At 42.5% G+C, this 20,998-nt stretch overlaps 1 protein-coding gene and 2 pseudogenes across 1 annotated transcript; 2 read left to right on the forward strand and 1 right to left on the reverse strand.

Annotated features, from left to right (window-relative positions):
- The first annotated feature begins 4,789 nt into the window (after nt 1–4,789).
- LOC110287420 (large ribosomal subunit protein eL38 pseudogene) lies at nt 4,790–5,002 on the forward strand (annotated as a pseudogene).
- Nucleotides 5,003–16,383: 11,381 nt separating this feature from the next.
- On the forward strand, nt 16,384–16,676 carry LOC110287331 (large ribosomal subunit protein eL37-like; annotated as a pseudogene).
- Nucleotides 16,677–17,681: 1,005 nt separating this feature from the next.
- LOC110287330 (mRNA decay activator protein ZFP36L3) lies at nt 17,682–19,792 on the reverse strand. Its single transcript, XM_021153982.2, has one exon. The coding sequence runs from the start codon at nt 19,731–19,733 to the stop codon at nt 17,682–17,684; it is 2,052 nt and encodes a 683-aa protein (XP_021009641.1). The 5' UTR covers nt 19,734–19,792.
- Nucleotides 19,793–20,998: the final 1,206 nt, after the last annotated feature.

The raw sequence follows: 20,998 nt of genomic DNA on the forward strand, positions 1-20,998 counted from the left end.
TCTTGAGTTTCATGCGTTTAGCAAATTGTATCTTATATCTTGGGTATCCTAAGTTTTGGGCTAATATCCACTTATCAGTGAATACATATTGTGTGAGTTCTTTTGTGATTGTGTTACTTCACTCAAGATGATGCCCTCCAGGTCCATCCATTTGGCTAGGAATTTCATAAATTCATTCTTTTTAATAGCTGAGTAGTACTCCATTGTGTAAATGTACCATAATTTCTGTATCCATTCCTCTGTTGAGGGACATCTGGGTTCTTTCCAGCTTCTGGCTATTATAAATAGGGCTGCTATGAACATAGTGGAGCATGTGTCCTTTTTACCGGTTGGGACATCTTCTGGATATATGCCCAGGAGAGGTATTGCTGGATCCTCCGGTAGTACTATGTCCAATTTTCTGAGGAACCGCCAAACTGATTTCCAGAGTGGTTGTACAAGCTTGCAATCCCACCAACAATGGAGGAGTGTTCCTCTTTCTCCACATCCTCGCCAGCATCTGCTGTCACCTGAATTTTTTATCTTAGCCATTCTGACTGGTGTGAGGTGGAATCTCAGGGTTGTTTTGATTTGCATTTCCCTGATGATTAAGGATGTTGAATATTTTTTTCAGGTGCTTCTCTGCCATTCGGTATTCCTCAGGTGAGAATTCTTTGTTCAGTTCTGAGCCCCATTTTTTAGTGGGTTTATTTGACTTTCTGGAGTCCACCTTCTTGAGTTCTTTATATATATTGGATATTAGTCCCTTATCTGATTTAGGATAGGTGAAGATCCTTTCCCAATCTGTTTGTGGTTTTTTTGTCTTATTGATGGTGTCTTTAGCCTTGCAGAAGCTTTGCAGTTTCATGAGGTCCCACTTGTCAATTCTTGATCTTACAGCACAAGCCCTTACTGTTCTATTCAGGAATTTTTCCCCTGTGTCCATATCTTCAAGGCTTTTCCCCACTTTCTCCTCTATAAGTTTCAGTGTCTCTGGTTTTATGTGAAGTTCCTTGATCCACTTAGACTTGACCTTAGTACAAGGAGATAGGAATGGATCGATTCGCATTCTTCTACATGTTAACAACCAGTTGTGCCAGCACCATTTGTTGAAAATGCTGTCTTTCTTCCACTGGATGTTTTTAGCTCCCTTGTCGAAGATCAAGTGACCATAGGTGTGTGGGTTCATTTCTGGGTCTTCAATTCTATTCCATTGGTCTATTTGTCTGTCACTATACCAGTACCATGCAGTTTTTATCACAATTGCTCTGTAGTAAAGCTTTAGGTCCGGTATGGTGATTCCACCAGAGGATCTTTTATCCTTGAGAAGAGTTTTTGCTATCCTAGGTTTTTTGTTATTCCAGATGAATTTGCAGATTGCACTTTCTAATTCATTGAAGAATTGATTTGGAATTTTGATGGGGATTGCATTGAATCTGTAGATTGCTTTTGGCAAGATAGCCATTTTTACAATGTTGATCCTGCCAATCCATGAGCATGGGAGATCTTTCCATCTTCTGAGATCTTCTATAATTTCTTTCTTCAGAGACTTGAAGTTTTTATTATACAGATCTTTCACTTCCTTAGTTAGAGTCACGCCAAGATATTTTATATTATTTGTGACTATTGAGAAGGGTGTTGTTTCCCTAATTTCTTTCTCAGCCTGTTTATTCTTTGTGTAGAGAAAGGCCATTGATTTGTTTGAGTTAATTTTATATCCAGCTACTTCACCGAAGCTGTTTATCAGGCTTAGGAGTTCTCTGGTGGAATTTTTAGGGTCACTTATATATACTATCATATCATCTGCAAAAAGTGATATTTTGACTTCATCTTTTCCAATTTGTATCCCTTTGATCTCCTTTTGTTGTCGAATTGCTCTGGCTAGGACTTCAAGTACAATGTTGAATAGGTATGGAGAAAGTGGACAGCCTTGTCTAGTCCCTGATTTTAGAGGGATTGCTTCAAGCTTCTCACCATTTACTTTGATGTTGGCTACTGGTTTGCTGTAGATTGCTTTTATCATGTTTAGGTATGGGCCTTGAATTCCTGATCTTTCCAAGACTTTTATCATGAATGGGTGTTGGATCTTGTCAAATGCTTTTTCCGCATCTAACGAGATGACCATGTGGTTTTTGTCTTTGAGTTTGTTTATATACTGGATTACTTTGATAGATTTCCATATATTGAACCATCCCTGCATCCCTGGGATGAAACCTACTTGGTCAGGATGGATGATTGTTTTGATGTGTTCTTGGATTCGGTTAGCAAGAACTTTATTGAGGAGTTTTGCATCAATATTCATAAGGAAAAGTCCTTATTTTTAACCACTGTATTTATGTCTTCTGGCATTTAAGAACCTGAATTTCCTCCCCTCCAGAAGGCACATTATTGAAAATGTGTTAGAAGCAGAGCAGCCCTTATTAGACAACTGTATTGCTAGGAAATTCTGTTTAGGATCCTCAGATGCCAGATGTACGAGGAAAGAAAATTTTATTCTTCAAACATTATCTGGTCTCACATATTCTTGTAAAGTAGCACAAATGGATTAAGGTACATTCTGTTGTTCTGTAGAATTTTAGTGCAGCTAATTATTCCAAAACTGTAACTCTTCTGAAGGCCACTTTCTACTTATGTATTAATTTCCATACTAACAATATCATTAGGTTAATTAGTCTATGAATGTTTTATGATTTTATGTTTTATGTCCATTGTGATCACTATTAAATTTCTAAATAGGTGTAGATTCTGTAGAGGCAAAACAATTTTTTTTATTTTTTTTATTAGGTATTTTCCTCATTTACATTTCCAATGTCATCCCAAAAGTCCCCCATACCCACCCCCCTACTCCCCTACCCACCCACTCCCCCTTTTTGGCCCTGGCGTTCCCCTGTACTGGGGCATATAAAGTTTGCAAGTCCAATGGGCCTCTTTTTCCAGTGATGGCCAACTAGGCCATCTTCTGCTACATATGCAGCTAGAGACACGAGCTCTGGGGTACTGGTTAGTTCATATTGTTGTTCCACCTATAGGGTTGCAGATCCCTTTAGTTCCTTGGGTACTTTCTCAAGCTCCTCCATTGGAGGCCCTGTGATCCATCCAATAGCTGACTGTGAGCATCCACTTCTGTGTTTGCTAGGCCCCGGCATAGTCTCACAAGAGACAGCTATATCTGGGTCCTTTCAGGAAAATCTTGCTAGTGTATGCAATGGTGTCAGCGTTTGGAAGCTGATTATGGGATGAATCTCTGGGTATGGCAATCACTAGATGGTCCATCCTTCCCTCACAGCTCCAAAATTTGTCTCTGCAACTCCTTCCATGGGTGTTTTGTTCCCAGTTCTAAGAAGGGGCAAAGTGTCCACACTTTGGTCTTCGTTCTTCTTGAGTTTCATGTGTTTAGCAAATTGTATCTTATATCTTGAGTATCCTAAGTTTCTGGGCTAATATCCACTTATCAGTGAGTACATATTGTGTGAGTTCCTTTGTGAATGGGTTACCTCACTCAGGATGATGCCCTCTAGGTCCATCCATTTGCCTAGGAATTTCATAAATACATTCTTTTTAATAGCTGAGTAGTACTCCATTGTGTAAATGTACCACATTTTCTGTATCCATTCCTCTGTTGAGGGGCATCTGGGTTCTTTCCAGCTTCGGGCTATTATAAATAGGGCTGCTATGAACATAGTGGAGCATGTGTCCTTCTTACTGGTTGGGACATCTGGATATATGCCCAGGAGAGGTGTTGTGGGATCCTCCAGTAGTACTATGTACAATTTTCTGAGGAACCACCAGACTGATTTCCAGAGTGGTTGTACAATCTTGCAATCCCACCAACAATGGAGGAGTGTTCCTCTTTCTCCACATCCTCACCAGCATCTGCTGTCACCTGAATTTTTGATCTTAGCCATTCTGACTGGTGTGAGGTGGAATCTCAGGGTTGTTTTGATTTGCATTTCCCTGATGATTAAGGATGTTGAACATTTTTTCAGGTGCTTCTCTGCCATTTGGTATTCCTCAGGTGAGAATTCTTTGTTCAGCTCTGAGCCCCATTTTTAATGGGGTTATTAGATTTTCTGGAGTCCACCTTCTTGAGTTCTTTATATATATTGGATATTAGTCCCCTATCCAATTTGGTATAGGTAAAGATCCTTTCCCAATCTGTTGGTTGTCTTTTTGTCTTATTGACATTGTCTTTTGCCTTGCAGAAGCTTTGCAATTTTATGAGGTCCCATTTATCGATTCTCGATCTTACAGCACAAGTCATTGCTGTTCCATTCAGGAATTTTCCCCTTTACCCATATCTTTGAGGCTTTTTCCTACTTTCTTCTCTATAAGTTTCAGTGTCTCTGGTTTTATGTGGAGTTCCTTAATCCACTTAGATTTGACCTTAGTACAAGGAGATAGAAATGGATCAATTCGCATTCTTCTACATGATAACCTCCAGTTGTGCCAGCACCATTTGTTGAAAATGCTGTCTTTTTTCCACTGGATGGTTTTAGCTCCTTTGTCAAAGATCAAGTGACCATAGTTGTGTGGGTTCATCTCTGGGTCTTCAATTCTGTTCCATTGGTCTACTCGTCTGTCACTATACCAGTACCATGCAGTTTTTTTAATCACAATTGCTCCATAGTACAGCTTTAGGTCGGGCATGGTGATTCCACCAGAGGTTCTTTTATCCTTGAGAAGAGTTTCTGCTATCCTAGGTTTTTTGTTATTCCAGATGAATCTACCGATTGCCCTTTCACAATTTTTTTAAAGTGCTTTTCTGTTCTGTCTGGTTCTTGCCCTTGTGCAGATGTCAGATCTCGTTGCCATGCCTCGGAAAATTGAGGAAATCAAGGACGTCCAGCTCATAGCTAGGCAGAAGGATGCCAAATCTGTCAAGATCAAAAAGAAAAAGGATAATATGAAGTTCAAGGTTCACTGTAACAGGTACCTTTATACCCCGGTTATCACAGACAAGGAGAAGGCAGAGAAGCTGAAGCAGTCCCTACTCCCAGGTTTGGGAGTGAAGGAGTTGAAATGATCCAGACCTCTGCATATGAATATTAAAAACCCTGAAAAGTTAAAAAGAAAAAAAAAGCAAAATTTCTCATTTTCTAGAGTTGAACTGCTTGGAACCTACCTAATTATTTACAGGTCTTATACAAACAAGTAGAGACTAACTTCTAATTTGTTCCTGGTGCTTCACCTTAAATATTCTCAAGAAGGACACAACATTATATATTTTATTGTCCTCAAATACTGGTCTGACATGCTGAACTTTGTTAAAATATAATCCTACTCAAGTAACTCAAAAGGTCAGGCCAGAGAAATTTATTCATCTGTTATAAAGGGACTCATCCTTTCTCAGAGGAACAATTCTCTCTCTGAGATTTTCCACTGTATTTATGTCCGTGATTGTCTAATCATTTTTTAAATATAAATTTAATCAATGCATTTCATTTTGATAAAGATGACATTTACTTTTTTAGATTTATTTATTTTATGCATACAAGTGTTTTGTATGCATGTACATGTGTGTATCATGTGTATTACTGGTGTTTGTGGAGGTCAGAAGAGGTTATTGGATTCCCTGGCACAGGGGTTATGGTTGGTTGTGAGCCACCATGTAGATGTTGGAAAACTAGCCAATGCTGTTAACTGTGGAGCCATCTTACTAGCCCACAAGCTTATTTATAAATTGTTATAATATTGAACAGCTGAAAATTTCACTGTGACATTCTGACTTGCACTTATGCTTTATATTCAGCATGCCCCATCATGGGATATAATCTTTTTTTAGTATAATGTGTTAAGTTTTTGAAAACTTCATGAATGTGCCTAATGTATTTGATCATATTAAACCTACTCTTTCCTCTTTCCCCATGTCCATCCCCTACCCTCTTTACCCCCCCAACTTTCTTAATGTCTTCTTCTTCTTCTTCTCCTTCTCCTTCTTCCTTCTTCCTTCTTCCTTCTTCCTTCTTCCTTCTTCCTTCTTCTTCTTCTTCTTCTTCTTCTTCTTCTTCTTCTTCTTCTTCTTCTTCTTCTTCTTCTTCTTCTTCTTCTTCTTCTTCTTCTTCCTCCTCCCCCTCCCCCTCCCCCTCCCCCTCCCCCTCCCCCTCCTCCTCCTCCTCCTCCTCCTCCTCCTCCTCCTCCTCCTCCTCCTCCTCCTCCTCCTCCTCCTCCTCCTCCTCCTTCTTCTTCTTCTTCTTCTTCTTCTTCTTCTTCTTCTTCTTCTTCTTCCTCCTCCTCCTTCTTCTGTAATCCAGTAATCCTTCTAGTGTGAAAATCAGTCTATTTTATGCTACCCGTATATTCATGGGTGTAGGGAAATCCACTGGAGCATGACTGTATTCTTAATGAAATCTATTTCTCCCTCTTCTAGTAGGTATCAATATTCAATAGCTCCTTAGCTAAGAGGAGGAGTTCATGAGCCACTTTGCAATTCATAATGGAATGTTGACTGGCTTGATTTTGTATGAGTTCTGTAGAGGAAAGCACATCTTGATTTTGTATGAGTTCTGTAGAGGAAAGCACATCTTTTTTGAATTTGTAACCTCAATTGTTCTGACATGTCCAGAAGACAGTATTTTGCCTTACTCCTCCCTGACCTTTGACCCTGTAATCCTTTTGCCATCTCTTCCATGATCATCCCTGAACCTTAGGCAGAGGGGATGTGCTGGACAGTTTTATATCAACTTGACACAAGCTAAAGTCATCTGAGAAGAAGGAACCTCAATTGTGAATATGACTCCATAAAATCGGGCCATAGGCAAGCCTGAAGGCCATAGGCAAGCCTAGGCAGTTTTCTTACTTAGTGATTGATGGCAAAGGGTCTAGCCCATTGTGGGTGATACCATCCATGGCTTAGTGGTTGGCTTCTGTAAGAAAGTAGGCTGATGACATGAAGACTTGTACCCAGTCTTATTGTAATTTTTCATGCCATGTTCGGTTGATATCTCTGGGAGGCATTCTCTCTCTCTCTCTCTCTCTCTCTCTCTCTCTTAGAGTATATGCAAAGAATAGAAACAAAAACAGACTGAGGAAACCAAGGGGAGTAAGCCAGTAAGCAGTACCCTTCCATGGCCTTTGAATCAGCACCTTCTTCCAGGTTCCTGCTCTGTGTGAGCTATGATATGGATGTGTAAGCAAAATAAACCCTTTTATCCTCAAGTTACTTTTGGTCATGGTGTTTTATCACAACACTATAACTAAGATGGGGGTGTAATATTGATGATTAAGCATAGTCTTTAGATGTATGAGAGGATATTGTAGATCTGAATGACATAGATTTTTTGAATTGAGCCGGGCGTGGTGGCGCACGCCTTTAATCCCAGCACTCGGGAGGCAGAGGCAGGCGGATTTCTGAGTTCGAGGCCAGCCTGGTCTACAAAGTGAGTGCCAGGACAGCCAGGGCTACACAGAGAAACCCTGTCTCAAAAAACCAAAAAAAAAAAATATTTTTTGAATTGGATTTATAACATGCTGAAGCATACAGAAGGGGCTAAACAAAAAAGAAAAGTAGAAGATGGGACCTACTATACAGGTTACAGAAAAGAAAATATGTCAAGATTTATGTTCCTAGGAGAAAACTAATGAAAAACCAAATGTGTTTGTGAGTGTTTGGAAGGTTCTGAGGCACCTAATGACAGCCCATCAAAGGGATAGAAGAAATATACAAAAGTGGTAGACATATGGTTCTCAATGTAGGCCTATACTAAAGACTAGAGGAATTTCATTGGATGGGAAACATCCTTAATATTGTGGCCAAACTGACCCAAAACTGAGAGAAGCCATATGTAGCAACCAGATGCCCAATGAATTGCCAATTGTTTGATACTTTGCTAATGTGAAAAGAAAAAAAAAAACTTAGTTTTTTTGTGAATACTGGAACTAAGTGGCTATTAATCTGTGGTAACCCCCAAAACACTGTGACATGGGCAGAAGTTGAATATAAAGTAGAATAGTTCATGTGGAAAGGACTAGGTTTGGTTTAGGAGGAGGCAGTCATCCCAAGTGTATACTCTGCACATTTCTCTCCTGCAAGAGAATGTCCTACAAGTGGGACACACACCATCACCTTGAGAATGAGAATTGTAAAAGCAGTCATATAGAGTTAAATAAAGTACTTTGGCCTAACCATACTGCTACACTCAATATCACACTTTTGACAAAATATCTGATGAAAAATTATGGGAAATTACTATCATTTTTTGTTTTTGTTTGTTTTTTGTTTTTGGGTTTTTTTTTTTTTTTTTTTTGGTATTCCATTACCAGCTAATTCTCCAAACCAATTCCCCTTCACTTTGAATGCCATTCTGAATATTGCTCTTATGTGATCTTCACAAATCCCACTGTTTGTTATGGGATGTTGACCCTGGCACTGGCTCTGTTATCCCATCCACCCTCTGTGAAAAGGTCTCATTACATTGCTGATATGATGTTCAACTTTGCATGCCTTGAAGATTTAGAAAGCATGTAAAAAAAAAACATATAACTGCACTTAAAGGAATGAAGATGAGGTGTGAACCAGCAGGTACCCTTTTTTATAAACTTTGCTTACCAACCAGGTTGTTTACAAAGCTTGGCACAGCTGCCAAAGTTTTGGATAGATAAATCATAAAGGCCTTTAGAAGATGGCCTTACCAACAAGGTGGCATTTTTAGCAAATATGTGAATAAAGTGTGGGAACAAGAGAGTTGAGTTGAGTAGCTGAGAAAGAATGGGTCAGAAAGAGGTAAATGCATAGGCCATGAAACATCTCCGTATCTAGCTTGTTCAGTGAAAAAGAGGTCATTCTTCCCTGTATAGAGATAAAGGAAACAAGTAGAAAATCCTAGATGTCAATGAAAACCAGAGGACCAAAAACTTCACCAGGAAGATAGCTAACATTACTATTTAATTTGACAAATATAATAAATGCATATCTATTTGTTGTCTAGTCTGTGTTCACCATTGCCATCAGAATAGGCCCAACTTCCTTACAGCTGTGTTCTATGGAAACTAACTGTCTGACTTCTCCACATCTTGTAAGAACTTGTAATGTCTAGAAGATCCCTTCATTCTTGTTCACCTTATGTAGCTTCCATGGTACTCCATACTTGAAGGAATTCTTAGCATATTGTTCTATTTTTTGCCCATGCATATATGTCTTCCACTAACATAGTATGTACTTTGTGTCCTGATTAATTCGTTCTTTCCTCTTTGTACTTCACTGTCAGGGTCTCTCTTCCTTGCTTTTTCTAGGGTGTAGTTTCCCTCATTGTGTTGGAGTTTTCCATCTATTATTCTTTGAAGGGCTAGATTTGTAGAAAGATAGTGTGTAAATTTGGTTTTGTCATGGAATATCTTTGTTTCTCCATATATGGTAATTGAGAGTTTTGCTGAGTATAGTAGCCTAGGCTGGCATTTGTGTTCTCTTAGTGTCTGTATGACATCTGTCCTGTATCTTCTGGCTTTCATAGTCTCTGGTGATAATTCTGGAGTAATTCTGATAGATCTGCCCTTATATGTTACTTGACCTTTTTCCCTTACTGCTTTTAATATTCTTTCTGTGTTTAGTGAATTTGGTGTTTTGATTATTATATGTCGGGACAAATTTCTTTTGGGTCCGGTCTATTTGGAGTTCTGTAGGTTTCTTGTTCATGGGCATCTCTTTTTTTAGGTTAGGGAAGTTTTTTTTTAATATAATTTTGTTGAAGATATTTGCTGGCCCTTTGACTTGGGATTCTTCTGTCTCTTCTATACCTATTATCCTTAGGTTTTGTCTTCTCATTGTGTCCTGGATTTCCTGGATGTTTTGGTTAGGGGATTTTTGCATTTTGCATTTTCATTGACTGTTCTGTCAATGTTGTCTATGGTATCTTTTGCATCTGAGATTCTCCTATCTCTTGTATTCTGTTGGTGATGCTTGCATCTATGACTCCTGATCTCTTTCTTAGGTTTTCTATCTCCAAGCTTGTCTCCCTTTGTGATTTCTTTATTTTTCTAGTTCCATCTTTGGCTTTTGGATTTTTTCCCCCCATTCCTTCACCTGTTTCGTTGTAATTTCCTGTAATTCTTCAAGGGATTTTTGTGTTTCCTCTTTAAGGACTTCTACCTATTTATCTGTGTTCTCTAGTATTTCTTTAAGGGAGTTACTTATATCCTTCTTAAAGTTCTCTATCATCATAATGAAATATGATTTTAATTCAGAATCTTGCTTTTCTGGTATGTTGGGGTATCTAGGGCTTGCTGTGGTGGGAGCACTGGGTTCTGATGATGCCAAGTAGCCTTGGTTTCTGTTGCTAATGTTCTCGCCCTTGGGAGAGCATCTGGTTATCTCTGGTGTCAGCTGGTCTTACAGTCTCTGACTGTGGCTTGTCCCTCCTGCAAGCCTGTGTGTCAGCACTCCTGGAAGACCAGTTCTCTCTGGGAGGAATTTGGGTATGGAGAGATGTGGCACAGGGTCAACTCTGAAGTGCCCAGGTCTCTCTTTCTAACCCACCAGAATCCAAAAGCTTCACCACCTGGTATTTTTCTGTTATTTGTATCAATGTTTTTCTTAATATTAGCAGTCAGCAAAACCACCAAGAGAACTTGTAATTGCATTGTTGGTTTCCATCTTCAGAGTCCTTAATTAAATGTGCCTAGAGTTATGCCTCAGAATGTTCTTGGGAAATCATAACATTACTTTAATGAAAAAAAATAAGGCGTATTTATCTCTATAACCAAAGGTGGAATGAATTATCAAACTGTTTCATTTTGGGGTACTACCATATGCGTTTTAAAACAGTTGAAAATTGTTACTTGTTTCATCTTCTAACACCTTGAATCAGGGGCTGGGAAGATAACACAGTGATTGATGAGTTAAGTGTAAAGGCTGGAGTTCTGATCCCTTAGTCCCCATGTAAAAGTCATGTGGGCTTGATGGTCTCATCTCTCAGGACTCAGGAGGCTGAGACAGAAATTCCTAAAACAGTCTATCTAGCTTGAATAGCCAAAATTGCCATGCTTCAAGTGGGGATAGGAATTTTGTTTGTGTGTGGGACAATGTTGTAAAGTCCTGGTAAAAGAGACACTCCATTAGTATACCTCCTTTGTTTCCTTCTCTAACCCAGTAGAAAAGAGATGAACATGAATAGAGTTTCTGTGATGGTCATTTGGCCAGCTGAGTATGCATTATAAGCATCCCTGGATTGCAAGGACAGAAAGAAGAAACTGAGTCATATGGTATGTTCTTGGGCCAAGCAGGGCAGGTGGTACAGGTAGAGAGCCTAGTTAGTATATGTCTCAAAACATCTTTTCTCCTCATGTTACCAGATGCCACCACTGACCATCTCTTACATTCTACTTCTTGTGGAGCTCAAGGCTAAGGCCCTTGAACAGACACTTGAGCCAACAGTTGAACAAAAGAATGTGAATGAGACTAGTACAAGAATGTTAGCCATCACAAGCAGAGCCCCATCTCCTTAGGGACTTCTATACCCAACTCCATCTTAGTGACTGGCAAATATTGGGCAGCAGAAGAGTGCCATCATGGAGAAGAATGACATGAATATCTCTGCAGCTTTTATAGACAATTTGTTGCTGAGACCCAGGGGGACCCAGGGGAATGACGTGCTACCTGCAGCATATAGATCCAGCCAGCAACCAGTCCCTAGTGAATTTGCAGTGGCTTGGGGGTGAGAAGCTACTGTAGTCTCTGATCTTCCTGGTAAAAGGTGTGAAGTCACACTCGTAGGGATCTTGCAGGTTTCTGTAGAAATAGTTGTGGCAGTTTTAGCATAGTAGGGCATGAGCAGCAGCTATGCCCTGATCTCTGGAGTTCATGCTATCTGTGGCAGACTACAGAATCTCTGGTTTCTGGCCCAGAGTCCCTGGCTCCTGTCTCATTATTAAGGTTGTTCTAGCTCTCAAATTATCTTTGATTCTTGCATTAAAGAGAAAAACAAGGTCTGCTGAAATGGCTCAACTGGTAAAAGTGCTGCCCCACATGCATGATCATCTGCATTTGTGCCACAGGACATACATAGTGGAAGAGAAGAACTGACTCCGACAAGCTGTCCTCTGGCTTTCACAATGAGGCCATGACATATCTACACACGTGCACAAACACAGAAGTAAGCAAGGAAAATTTCAAGATAATATAATTAAATTATTTGGCTGAATGCAACACTACAGAGACAAAAGGACGGCACTAGGCTGGGCCAGGAAACCAAGTACTTTTCATTTTCTGTCAAATCTCAAAATTGTTTTCTAAGCTGTTTTGGGTAGTGCTACTTCTGCTGCCCAGGAAGTTACACTTGAGAAACGTTTATGGATATATGAGAATACTTCATTCCTCACTCCCAAATGTTAGTTCTCCATATATGGCCAACAAATTCTTTTTTTTTTTTTCCTTCCCATCACTATATTCCTAGGGTCTCGAAGCATGCTTAGATCGCCTATTGGCCACCACTTGCCATTTGGAAGCATTTCTAGGAGCTGTGTTGGTTTGAGTAAGAATGGCCCTTATAGGCTCCTTATTGAACTCAGTCTTTGTGGAATGGCACTATTTGAAAGGATTAAAAGAATTAGGAGGTGTGGCTTTGTTGGAGTGGGTATAGGCTTGGTGGAGGAAGTGTGTCATTGGGATGGGCTTAGGGGTTTCAGAAGCCCATGCCAGATTCAGCTCTCTCACAGCTGTTTGTGAATCACAATATAGAGCTCTCAGCTACTTCTCCAGCACCATGTCTGCCTGGTCTACCTGTCTGCATCATGTTTCCTGCAATGATGATAATGAACTAAGCCTCTAAAACTGTAAGCCATCTCCAAGTGAATGCTTTCTTTTATAAGAGTTGCCTTGGTCATGGTGTCTCTTCACAGCAACACAACAGTGACTAAGACAGAAATTTGTACCAGGGAGCAGAGTATTGCTGTGATAGGCCTGACTATGCAGTTTGTTGGAGTAATACGGAAGATTTTGGAACTTTTGACTAGAAAAGTAGTTGGAAACTTTAAACTGAGCTTAATGGACTATCCTAGTAGGAACATGGAAGACAGTACTGAGAGTGATTTGAACTACATGGGCCAAGCTCAAGAAGTTTCAGAGCAGAAGAATATTAGTAAGTGGCCTAGAGACCATTCTTGTGATATTTTTTGCAAAGAATGTGGCCACTTTCTGACTGGGTCCTAAAAAATCTGCCTTAGGCTAAATTCAAGAGTTTTAGATTAATGGCAACGAAAATCTTAGTATTGACTATGTCACATGATTATTAGTGGTCACTTTTACATAGATCTATAATGAAAAGGAGCAATCTGGGCAAGGACAAAGACAAAACGTACAGTTTGAGGAGAAAAGGAGAACCAGGAAATTTAATATAGAAGGCAGAAAGTTCAGGTCTTGGGGAAATAAGTTTGAAGAAGAGCCTGATGCTAAATGGAATAAAGGGAGTGATGACTTCAGGGCAAGATGTTATCCAGCTAAGCTTTCACCTTGCAAAAAGTAATTAAAGAAAAGCTTAAACAGTGAAGGAAACCATCAACAACAGAAAGTTGATGCAAATGTAATTGAACAAGAATGCCAAGTTCCATCCCCAGGAAGCAGCAGAACTTCACCACTTATACTTCTGGCTTTAAAATCAAGGATAGAAGAAAGGAGTAATGAACTGTCCCTTCCTGGGCTAAGGAAAGCCACTGAAGTCAGGCATGTGTCAGGGATGTACCTGAATGGAGGGCCAGAGAGGCCTTTGCATAAAGCTGTGAAGCTGAAGCCTGGATTGCCTTGGAGATCCCAAGATATTGGAGATGCCAGAGCTGTGGGATAGCTGCTGAGGAGAGATGCTAACAGGATGTAGAAACAGCTCAAGAGAAAAAAGTGTGCTGCAGTCAACAAAGCTGAAGGGAGTTGGAGAACGGAAGAGTACTTTGGCAACAGACATGGAGATGCAGAGTTGGGAGTTTTCCCAGCTGCTTTGCTTTGGTCCAGTATGTCCTCACTAGGCTCCCTTTCCTCCTTTTTGGAATTGTAATGTGTATCCTGTGCTGTTGTATCTTTTATAGGGACTTACAATTAAGACATTGACACAAGTCTCAGAAGAGACTTTGAACTTTTTTTGAGGTGACAAAATGTTCTCTTTTATTATAATTTTTTTGTTTTATCACTACTTATTCTTATTTTGTCATAGTAGATCACATCAAATATTCAAAAATAGTTATAATTTAAGGAAATTTTAATATCAATTAGAAACAAATATTTCAGACCAAATATAAAAGATATAAATATAAAATATTTTAGAAACTAATATAAAAGATCCAAGGCTGATTTATCAGTTCATTACTTTGATTCCCCATTTATAAATTTGATACATCTGATTAACTCTGTGATGGTTTTTAAAACATTCAAATGTCTGTGGGAATATATTCTTCTAACTGGACTGCCTCGTCTGGTCTCAGTGGAAGAAGTACCTAATCTTGCAGAGACTTTAAGTATCTGGGTAAGGGGATACCCAGGGGGCCCCCACCTGCTCAGAGGATAAGGGGAGGTGGAGGGGAAGGGCTGTGGGAGGTGTCTGGGAGAGGGTCAGTGAGTAAGATGTAAATGAAATAAGTAAAAAATAAAACTAAAATTAAAAAAGAACACCAACAGAGAGACTTTGAACTTTTAAATAGTATTGGGATGATAATAAACTGTGTGAATTTTTGAACTTAGACTAAATATACTTTGCATTATCATGTAGCTACCAGCTTATGTGGGCCAAGGAGTAGAATGTAGTGGCTTGAATAATAAGCACACAGTGAATAATATGGGCCAAGGATGAGAAACAGGACATTGGATTCTATGGGTCAACAAAAAGAGTCTTCATAATTCATTAGTATGACCTAACAGTGTCAGTGCCTGTGGTGCCAAGATCATCCTGAGCCCTCTGCATTAACACCCCCCCCCCCAAATGAGAAAACAACCAAAGGGGTAGGTGGATCTTTAGTAGTTTAAGGACAGCATAATTTAAATAGTGAGTTCCAAATCAGTCAAGGTTACACAGGGAGACCCTGTACCCTCCCACCAAAATAATATTGATGATGATGGTGCCAGCATTGAACATAACATTAGCACTAAAAAAGTATTTTGTATGTATGGTTGTTTTGTCTGTGTGTTTATCTATACAACCCATGTGCTTGATGCTAGTGGAGGGCAGAAGAGGGCATCTGATCTTCTAGAGCTATAGTTACAGACCTGTGGAAGCCACTGTGTGAGTGTGGAGATTCTAATTAGGGTGCTGGGGAAAAGCAACCAGTGTGGGGGTTTTTGTTATTGTTGTTTTGTTTTGTTTTTCGAGACAGGGTTTCTCTGTGTATCCCTGGCTGTCCTGGAACTCACTCTGTAGACCAGGCTGGCCTCGAACTCAGAAATCCACCTGCCTCTGCCTCCCAAGTGCTGGGAATAAAGGTGTGCACCACCACTGCCCGACATTTAATTAATTAATTAATTATTAGTTTTTTGAGACAGGGTTTCTCTGTGTAGCCCTGGCTGTCCTGGAACTCACTCTAGACCAGGCTAGCCTCGAACTCAGAAATCCACCTGCCTCTGCCTCCCAAGTGCTGGGATTAAAGGCATGCACTACCACTGCCCGGCTGCAACCAGTGTTCTTAACCGAGGAGCCATCTCTTTAGCCCATAAACTTTTGCATTTCTATTTGAGCAAGTCACCCAGACCTAAAACCGTAGTCACAGGAATCTTATGGAGCAGAATAGTTACTGTCTTCATTTAACACTGAGTAAAGGTACCTGCTGGCAAGGCTGATGACCAAAGTTCAATCCCCAAGATCCAAGAGGTGGAAAGAAATAACATTCCCACAAGTAGTGTTTGTGGCCTTCTGGCCTCCACACATTCTCACATGACAAATAAATACTTTTCTTAAAAAATAGTGTTATTTTGAAATTTTAATGGGTGGAGGTGGTTTGTGGGAGGAATCCTACACCTTTGAGCTATATTATTAGCTAGTGAAGGAGTCGAAGGGAGGGGGAGTCAATATCATCAGACATGTATCCACAGAGATAGGCCTGGTTAGGCTCTCTGTATCACAAAACAAAACAAAAACACCTGAACATGGGAAAGGGACCTGTGTGTAGGGGTACTTGTACAGGAGGAATTTGGCGTCTGGCTATGTCCTATATCAACTACAATGGGGCCACCCTGCCTTACAGTACTGACAATATTGGGAGGAAGATAAGGGAGGGTTGGGGGGAGAATAACCAAAGCCATTGCACAGAGGATAAGGGGGAGGTGGAGGGGAATATGAAATTGCGAAAGAAGACATTTGATAGACTACATTTTATTCAAAGTTATATATGCACATAAATGTATAGAACCATGGAAAGAACATCTTTATATCCCATCCATTAATGATAGCAAGCATAATATAGGAATGTATCTAGCTCTTTGGCCTCGCTGGTAGAAGCAAGATGATGAAAGGAACTTCATCCTTTGGAAAGCGTCACAATAAGGTGTACATGCTGTGCCGCCGCTGTGGCTCCAAGGCCTACTACCTTCAGAAGTTGACCTGTGGCAAACGTGGCTAACCTGTCAAACACAAGAGAAAGTATAAGTGGAGTGGCAAGGCTAAGGATGAAACACTACCGGGACTGGTCTGATGAGGCATGTTAGGATTGTCTATCGCAGATTCAGACATGGATTCCATGAAGGAACAACACCTAGACCCAAGAGGGCAGCTGTTGCAGCATCCAGTTCATCGTGAGAATTTCATTCAGTCATAAAATAAAAGTTTTGATTTCAAAAAAAAAAAAAAAAAGAAAGAAAGAAAGAAAAGAAAAAGGAATGTATCTATTGTTTTTTCATTAGCTAGATGGTCACAGTACAAACAGAACTTTCAGCATATATTCTTCACAAGGTCATAAATAAATGGTTTTCTTTATATTGACTTATGGCACCGCAGTGGTGATGAAACCAGTATCACACTTTGGAAGGAAAGCTTCTCTTGACCCCCAAGTCACTTCTAATTTTGTTTTTAAAAACAGACAGAAACAGCCACAGACTATGGAGGAGCCAAGGGTTCTTATCAAGGCATACTCTTGGCAAAATGTTGAATTCTAAAAGTATAGCAAGGGAGGGGGCGCTTGCTTGGCTGACAGTGGTCTAAGACAATTCTAAGCCATTCAAGGTAAGAATTCCCACATCAGAGATGGAACTAAGGTTATCAAGGAAAAATATGCTGCTAGGCCTTTTTTTTTTTTTTTGTCTCACAAAAACGTGTGGTTTTTTTTTTTTTTTTTTTTTTTTTGGTTTTTTTTTCGAGACAGGGTTTCTCTGTGTAGCCTTGGCTGTCCTGGAACTCACTCTGTAGACCAGGCTGGCCTCGAACTCAGAAATCCGCCTGCCTCTGCCTCCCGAGTGCTGGGATTAAAGGCGTGCGCCACCACGCCCAGCTCTTTGTTGTTGTTTTTATCTTCTTCAGAACCACACACTGCTTAACACAAGTTCTTTGCCTTCTCCTTTCAACAAGAATTAAACTCCATAATAACAATGAAAACAATAACCAAGACAAGAAAACCAAAACGGGAATGGGGTCCCCCCTAACCTTTGAGTCCAAGCTTTCAGAGAGACCCTCAAATTGTCCTATGGCTTTGTCACCCCACCCCACCCTACTCCCACCCCCCAGTGCTTTCAACAGGGGAGAAACAGCAAGAGATTTCCCCCCAACACCCTAACACCACCTCTTCCTTACCACTGGCATCTTTTTGCTTCATTTTTCAGAGTCTGAGAAGCGGCTGAAGATGGGCAGACGGCGGCTGGAGTTGGTGTTGTCGAATTCGGAGTCATTGAGGCTGCTGGAGCTCGAGGACCGCCTCAGAAAGTCGTCTTCATCGTCATCATCACTGACCAACAGGGAATCCAGGGTGCTGGTGACCACGTCGAACTCTAGCGACTCAGACTCAGACTCCGACTCGACATCTGGCAGTTGGAAGGTGAAGTGTGGTGCGGCACCCTCTGCAGCAGTGGCAGCAGAGATAGTAGTAGAGGATGCATTGCCCACAGTGGCAGTTGCAGCACCTGGAGCCAATATGCCGGTAGAGGCTGTGGCAACTTCTGGAGCAATAGCAACTCCCGGAGTGATGGCAGCCCGGGAAGTGATGGTAATTCTGGGAGCAAGGGCAGCCCCAGGAGCGAGAGCCGCCCTAGGAGCAAGGGTCGCCCCAGGAGTGAGGGCCGCTCCAGGGGTGAGGGCAGCCCCAGGAGCAAGAGCCGCCCTAGGAATGAGGGCCGCCCCAGGAGGGAGGGCAGCCCCAGGAGGAAGGGCAGCCCTAGGAGCGAGGGCCGCCACCCCAGGAGCGAATGCAGCCCTAGGAGCAAGGGCCGCCCCAGGAGCCACTGCTGCCCCAGGAGCGAGGGCAGCTCCAGTAGCCATGGCAGCACCAAGAGCCATGGCAGCCCCAGGAGTGAGGTTAGTCCCAGTAGCCATGGCAGCCCCAAGAGCAAGGGCAGCCCCAGTAGCCATGGCAGCCCCAGGAGCCATGGCAGCTCCAGGAGTAAGGGCCGCCCCAGCAGCCATGGCAGCTCCAAGAGCCATGGCTGCCCCAGGAGTGAGGGCAGCTCCAGTAGCCATGGCAGCCCCAGTAGCCATGGCAGCTCCAAGAGCCATGGCCGCCCCAGGAGCAAGGGCCGCCGCAGGAGTGAGGGCTGCCCCAGGAGCAAGGGCAGCTCCAGGAGCCATGGCAGCACCAGGAGTAAGGGCAGGACCAACACCGGCCTGGCCAAAGATGGTGGCTGAAGGCAGAGGCCTGGCAAGGGGCATCTGGAACTGCGCGGAAGCTGCCAGGCCCATCTGCTGCTGGTTGTTGTAGGAGACAGTGGGAGTCGTGGTAGCAATGTTAGGGTTCTGGAATGCCACAGGAGAGAAGTCACCTGGCTCCTGGGGGAAAGCGAGGGCATCGTTGGCAGAGTTGTTGTACGGGTCTTTGTCAGCATCTTTGTCGGGGTCTTTGTCAGCGTCTTGGGCTGTAGTAGAGGATGATGTTCTGCAGCACATCATCCGGACCCCGCCTGAGCTCAACGCCTGCTGGTTGAGCAGCAGAGGTGCCTGGAGGGCTTGGCTGTTGACCGACAGGAAGCCCGAAGGGTTGTCACTCTGCAGTCCGGACTGCTGCTCCCCGTTAACGCCCAAATGCAGCACATTGGAGCCATTGAAGGAGCTGGGCTCCTCAATGCTCTCGGAAAGCATAGGTTGCTGCTTGGGCTGGTTGTGAATGAAGTGGCAGCGAGTGCCATAGGGGCAAAAGCCAACGCTGTGGAAGGTGCGGCAAGGCTCCGTCTTGTACTTGGGGTGCCTTGACAGGGTACGCAGTTCGCGGTAGCCATGCGCGAACTGGCACTTGTTGCCGTACCTGCAAATGCCGCTTTCCTCAAAGGGCCGACATAGCTCAGTCTTATAGCGCTCAGAAGTGGCCAGGGAGCTGGAGCCGCTCACCTTCTGTGGCTTAGGCTTCTGCTGCAGGCCATGTTCGCCATTCCCCGGGTGGATCTGCGACACTGCGTTAGCCCCTGAGGGTTCACGGGGAGCTTCCCAGGACACCGCACCAGTTGCCCCGGACTGACCATTATTGTAGCTGTTCAGGTCTCTCGCAAGACTGGACGAGCAGTCCTCGGTGAGGCTGGAGGCGCTGGAACTGGGAGCCTGGTGGCCGAGCACTTGGGGGTCGCTGGAAGACGGTGGTGGAGCAGTGCCAGGTGTTGAGCTGGAGTTGGAAGAATCAGCCACATTAGTGTTGAGCGGGCGGTTCAGATTGTTGTTGGCCATAGTTTCTCGGTCTTGCACTCTAAGTCTCTATTGCAGAAAGTCCATAGAACTGTGAACATTGTCCAGTGACCTGCGCCGTTTTGAGCTATAAGTAAGGAGGACCCGGAGAAACCTTCGAGGGAGGCAGAGCCAGCGAGCTCCAAACATGAGGCAAAAAGGGCAAGTAGGCGGAGCTGGGAGGAGCCAAAAGTATGAGTCCCAGCCCAGCAGGAGGGCTGGGTGGGGTGGGGGAAAGGGCAAAAGCAGAGTAAGGCAGACGTAAGATGTGCAGGTACGCCACCAAGTGGAGGATGAAGAGTAGTAGCAAAGATCTTAGCGCCTCTCTCACGCTCATGCATTCTGTTGAGTGTTAAAGCTACTTTTCAGGCCCTCCTGCTGTGGGAGGGCTCTATTCTAATTTATCAGCTTCAAGATTTTTTGCGTTTGTCCTAATATTTGAGTAAAGCAATGAAAGACAATCACTAGACTCCCCAGAATCCCACAACTCCCGTGTTCTTGTAAAGAGCAGTCCAGTTAATGTCCCCTCCCCCAACCCCACTCCCGCATACCCTATGGTTCAGCTGGTACAGACTTGCGGCCAAACTGATGCCTGGAACCCACACCCTGGAGAGAACTGATTTCCTCCAGTTCTCCCCCCCCCCCATTTTATAAATTGGTTTTTATTTATTTACATTTCAAATGTTATCCCCTTTCCCAGTTTCCCCTCCACAACCCCCCTATCCCCCCTCTCTCTGCCTCTATGTGAGGGTGCTTCCCCACGCGCCAACAAACAAGTGTAATTTAAAAATAGACAATTTTATTGTATGCATTCAAGGTAGAATTACAGCAGGATGCTTCAGTGGGTAAAGGGGTTTGCCACTAAACCTGACAACCTAAATTTGAGTCCAGAACTCCACAGTGGAAATTGATAACTGATTTCTGCAAATTGTCCTTTGACCTCTACACTGTTGTCATTGTGCCCTTGTGTTTACATACAAACACACAGAATATAAATTAATTAAACCATTTGGGGTTATATTTTTCAACATGGTAGTGAAATGGCTGAGGGGGCATAGAAAGGTACTTGCCACCAAACCTGATGGACTGAGCTGGAGTTACAGAATCCATGATGTAGAAGGAGAGAACCAATTCTTGTAAAGTTCTCTTTATGGCTGCCAGGTCTGTGCAGCAGTGAGTGAAATGTGCCCCCCCCATAAAATAAAATAAAATAAAATAAAATAAAATAAAATAAAATAAAATAATTAAAGCCATTTTTCTGTTGCACC

This window comes from Mus caroli, unplaced genomic scaffold (assembly GCF_978045245.1).
Source record: "Mus caroli unplaced genomic scaffold, Mus_caroli_1 scaffold_5, whole genome shotgun sequence".
Taxonomy (NCBI): Eukaryota; Metazoa; Chordata; class Mammalia; order Rodentia; family Muridae; genus Mus; species Mus caroli.

What these genes read in the sequence shown, in the direction of transcription:
- LOC110287330 (XM_021153982.2), bottom strand. Translation starts at nt 19,733, where the DNA reads ATGGCCAACAACAATCTGAACCGCCCGCTCAACACTAATGTGGCTGAT.